Below are 5,595 nucleotides of genomic sequence, written 5' to 3' on the forward strand. Positions count from 1 at the left end.
AAGAAGAAAGTGGTGGAGAGGGCAAAAACGCTCTCCCTCTCTCTCTCTCAGCCGTGGACACATGCACATGGAGAGTGCCTAATTTCAAAACCTTAGGGGACGCCAATGCAATTTAACCTCTAGACTAAAATGTAAACATGAAACAAGAACAAATATGCTGCTATCCACAAGCTTTTCTCTTCTTTTTTTAATTACAACTGAATGAGTTACTTTTGTGATTTGTCCAAAATATACACCACCAATATCATAATAAATACCCCAGCAAAAGATAATGCTTAAAACAACTTTATCTGCTGTGTTCTGTCACCATGAATGGTAGTAGCAGGAAACCCATTCATACACAACCAATGTTCCAGTGAATCAGCTCCTTTCTTCGTCTCCACAAAAACCAGAGTCAGAGCTTGCTGCAAAACCAAGTGCAGAAAAGCAACAATCATGTAGATAATGAAGGTCAAGTTTTAAAATTAGCTTAAAATATGAAACACCAATAAAAATGTTAAACAAAAAATTACCCTATTAACAACATTAAGAACACTAGCACTTGTATATCAAGAGATCAGACTTCCTACTGCAAAAACTCCTCTCTCATTCTAATAAGATTTCAATTCCATCTTTAAGCTTTAAACAGTAAGTTCTTTGGGCCATAAAATACTAAAATTACCGGATGCGATTGTAATTCACCCCTATATATACGTGTTATTGATGTAAACAGGTCATTCAAGAGTGAATATAAGATGTAGCCCACTGTGGCTTTATGTGTGGACATGAGCCAAGATTGATCGAGCCTTAGTAGCAAGAAACTCCTACTTGGGTGACATTTGTCTTCCTTTCACATGAGAACATTCCCAACTTATAACTCATTTGCATCCACTTTTAACTATCTATTGGTTTTACCCTCCTTTCAAGTAGTAATACAATCATGTAGCCCACTGTGGCTTTATGTGTGGACATAAACCAAGATTGATGGAACCTTAGTAGCGAGAAACTCCTACTTGGGTTGGTGGCACTTGTCTTCCTCTCACATCAGACCATTCCCAACTACTTATGACTCATTTGCATCCACTTTTAACTATCTATTGGTTCTGCCTCCTTTTAAGTAGTAATACAATGTTTTTAGTATCGTTTCTTTCATATGGTCTCTTATGTCATGGTCTCTCCCGTCCATAACAAACCATGCTTGTTTTTGCCACTGTTCAGTTCATTTGCAACAAAATGCTACCAAAAAAATATTTCAAAGCCAAAGTCCCCTGGCACATAATGGCATTCCCATAGGACCAAAGTGTCATTCCCTATTGGCCCTTAATGCCATTTCTCGTTGGCCCATGGTGTCACATTTTCTTTCAATCCATAGATGCATTCCATTAGCAAGATGTCTTATTTCTTGCATCATTTTCTTATGATTGCATGATACTAATTTTGTGCACATATCTTGCCCTATTTGTCATTTAGAGGAAGATTGACTTACCACCATTTGCACAATGTTCATTTCGTGCCTGATGTGTTTGCATATTGCTCATTCTCTGCACACTTACATGTTTTCAAGATGTTTGATTCGTCTTCTCCCAAAATTTCATTGAGAGGGTGTCATTATCATGATCCATTTTTACATGATGTGTCATTTCGTGCATTTTTCAACAAAGTCGCACTACCAATAATTTAGTATGGCTGCATACTTGGTGAATTTGCATAATGTGTCATTTTGTGCAAACTTAAACAACCATTTTCCGGCAATAATTTAATTTCCAAGTTCAAGTTTGACACTTCAACAATTTCATGATCCAACTTGGGGTGGGGGGTGGGGGGTTTGTGTGTGTGAGTGTCGAAGATAAAAACACATTGAAGATAGAATCTCATGATTTATGGTTGCATAATTTGTGGCTTGATTTTATCTCCAATCGCTAGTCTAGAATTATAAAAATTGTGGAAAATGATAGCGATTCACCCTATATATATGGGCGTTATTGATGTAAACAAATCATTCAAGAGTAAATAGAAGAAGAGCTTGCAGTGACTCTGTTATTTTCTTCTCTTTCCAAACCAAACCAAACCAAGCCAAGCCTTAGGTCCCATCAAATGGGTCAGCTACATGAATCCTCTTCTCTACTCAATTCTATCAAAGGCCATTTGATTAGTAAAAATAAAGAGATTCATATTTCTATTTACTACACTAGCCCACATCAATCTAAGTCTGCCCCTTCCCCTAACACTTCCATCTACCGTCACTTTATTGCATCTCTTCACTACTGCCTCCACTAGTCTTCATTGTATATGACCAAACCATCTCAATCCATTCTTTCTCAGCTTATCATCTTTCTCAACTTAAGGAAGACAAAATTTGACAACAACTGACCAACCTTAAACACACAACATTACCAAACAGGTCATGAATTAAGTAGTGACTTGAAAGCAATTTCTGTGTTCGTATTAATGCTAATAGTCCTAAAAATTTAAGCTTTTAGCACAGCAAATAAGGGTATAGAAAATTTCATAAAGCCACAATCCAAAACAACCAAACTGTTACATTCCACAAACCAACTTGGTAAAAGCACTTAAACATCAAACAGTAAATTAATTGAACCAAATTGAGCATAGTGAGAGTAGAGCACTAACAAAGGACAAAGTGGCTAGCTAATGACTACAAAATAAAAAATGATGAAAAAATATAGAGAAAAATTAGAAAATTACCATGGAAGACGAGAAAAGGTAGAGAACATGTGGTTGTTAGTGTACAAGTCAAAGTGAAGATAAATAATTCCATGGCTTGGTTTGAACTTAGAGTTACTAAAGAACATATCAAGTGTGATGCTGTTACATGATAAGTTAAGTAGTGTGTACAAAGATCTCTCCTAAAAACTTAATGGATGGATAGAGGAAAGAATTAGTAACTCTAAGTTCACCTTCTCTTTAAAACGAAGGCAATAAAAATAAGAAAATAGAAGAAATGAAAGGAAGAACAAATAATATTGTGCCTGATTATCTTCTTTTCCAATTATATCATTATTAGAGAAATCTGAAGCCACAGTTACACACCATAATCAATATTGCCTCTATAAACAGTCCAATCAACTAAGATTCTTTTTATTTCTTCAAATATAACTAGTTTCCTAAATGAGCAAATTTTCTTTTATTCCTTTTAATGTACTAATGTTGTAAACTTGTCAGGAACCATTTTTTTTTCTACTCTATCCTTTCCCATAATACTTCCATCTTAATCTATGTTATATACTTGGAGAACTAAGGAAAGATTAGAGATAGATAACGTCATATGATTTTCTTTGTATGATACACATTGTGCATTCCTAAATGGAATAGGTTAATAGTACACATGATGCGTTTTATGACATAAACAAATTAAAAAAAACTTGATCTTTCATTTGTGATCAGACATGGACAAGAGTTGGATTGCATTGGGTAAGACACCTGATGGAAGGATGAGTCAGCCATTTATTGATGGGGGTGACATCATTTATCAAATTTGCAATGGCAGTTGTTGACCAAGAAGGTAAAATTCCGTGCCCATGTTTGAACTGTGTGAACTATTATTCCCAAAATCTTCGAAATGTGCAAATTCATTTGCTTCAATATGGGATTATGCAAACGTACACTATTTGGCATGAGCACGGGGAACCACGTGTATCAAATGAGGCTTATCATGAAATGGCAATTGATGAAGATGAGGCTTTAGGTGGTATTGATGCCTTAGTGGAAGATCGAATAAGAGGAGAACCCAACGATGCACCCCAGAATGAGGAAGTACAAACGTTTGATAAGCTATTGAATGATGCCAAATGTGAGGTGTACTTAGGTTGTACAAACTACACTCTGTTGAAGTTTGTCATCAAGCTGCTTAATATGAAGGTAACAAACCACTGGAGCAATAAGTCGGTTAACACACTATTGGAGTTTTTAACAAAACTTTTACCAAAAGATAATTTGGTTCCAAAGTCATTTTATGAAGCTAAGAAAATACTTCGAGATTTGGGCTTGTCATATGAGTTAATTGATGCTTGTATAAATGATTGTGTACTCTTTTGGAAGGAAAATGCAAGGTTAGATAAATGTCCAAAATGTAAGGCATGCAGATACAAGATCAATCGTGGCAGGGGTAAGAAGATTCCCCATAAGGTGTTGCGGTACTTCCCATTAACACCAAGGTTGAAAAGATTGTACATGTCAAGAAAGACTGCTGAGGACATGAGATGGCACAAGGAGAAATGTATAGATGACGGAGTATTGAGACATCCCGCCGATAGTGATGAATGGAAGGAATTTGATGCGCAACATCCTCAGTTTGCCCTGGAGCCTCGAAATGTGAGGCTAGGGTTGGCTGTTGATGGGTTCAATCCTTTCGGGAACATGAGCAACTCGTATAGTTTATGGCCTGTAGTACTCATTCCTTATAACTTGCCACCTTGGTTGGTTATGAAAGATCCCTTTCTTATGATGTCACTACTTATTCCTGGAGAATCACAACCAGGGATCGATATTGATGTCTACATGAGACCTCTGGTGGATGAGTTGAATGAGTTGTGGGAAAATGGTGCATTATCTTACGATGCCGTAACTGGTGAGTCTTTCCAGATGCGTGCAGCTTTGATGTGGACTATACACGATTGGCCCGCATTTGGTGACATATCTGGGTGGAGAACAAAGGGTCATTATTCTTGCTACACTTGCAATGATGAACCATATTTTCAATCCTTGAAAGGTAAGACTGCATACACTAACCATCGATGCTACTTGCCTCAAAACCACCCCGAAAGGCGAAAGAGTAAGGCTTACAATGGTAAGCATGAGAAGCGAAAGAGATCTTTAAAGTTACCAGTGGAAAAGATATTAGAGCAATTGGATAGAGTGACAGGTGTCACATATGGGAAGCATCCAAGAAATAAGAAAAGACTCCGTCATGCACCAAATTGGACAAAGGTAAGCATCTTGTATGAGTTACCATACTGGAAGAAACGAAAGCTTCGACACAACATTGATGTTATGCACGTCGAGAAGAATTTTAGTGAAAATACCTTTGGAACTATGTTAGGCATTGATGGAAAGAACAAAGACACCGACAAAGCACGGATGGACTTTGAAGATATGGGTATAAGGAAAGAGTTGTGGTTAACACGTCGTCCTGATGGAACTTATGTCAAACCTAGGGCAATCTTTTCATTGACCCCTGAAGAGAGGGAGGGTTTCTTTGAATTCTTGAAATCAGTGAAGTATCCGGATGGCTATGCTGCAAACATATCAAGATCAGTGAATGCGAGAAATGGTAAATTAACAGGCTTGAAAAGTCATGACTGCCATGTACTCATACAACGGATTCTTCCAATTGGGATGCGTGGTTACGTAGACAAAGAGATTAGTAAAACACTATTTGAGTTAGGTAGCTTTTTCCAGGATTTGTGCTCAAGGACACTGCGCCGTAATGAACTTGAGAAATTAGAGGAACGTATAGTACACATATTATGCAAGCTTGAAAAGATCTTTCCTCCAGCTTTCTTTGATGTGATGGTTCACTTGGCCATTCACTTGCCGCGTGAGGCTATTCTTGGAGGACCGGTGCAATATCGATGGATGTACCGGATTGAAAGGTAA

General features: G+C 37.4%; 1 protein-coding gene across 1 annotated transcript; it reads left to right on the forward strand.

Moving 5' to 3' along the window:
* The first annotated feature begins 3,480 nt into the window (after positions 1–3,480).
* LOC114269190 (uncharacterized) lies at positions 3,481–5,595 on the forward strand. The gene has a single exon (XM_082918269.1). It carries the CDS (start codon positions 3,481–3,483, stop codon positions 5,593–5,595), a length of 2,115 nt encoding a protein of 704 aa, XP_082774395.1.

This window comes from Camellia sinensis, chromosome 3 (assembly GCF_055761805.1).
Source record: "Camellia sinensis isolate YWXY chromosome 3, ASM5576180v1, whole genome shotgun sequence".
Lineage (NCBI taxonomy): Eukaryota > Viridiplantae > Streptophyta > Magnoliopsida > Ericales > Theaceae > Camellia > Camellia sinensis.

What these genes read in the sequence shown, in the direction of transcription:
- LOC114269190 (XM_082918269.1), top strand. Translation starts at nt 3,481, where the DNA reads ATGGCAGTTGTTGACCAAGAAGGTAAAATTCCGTGCCCATGTTTGAAC.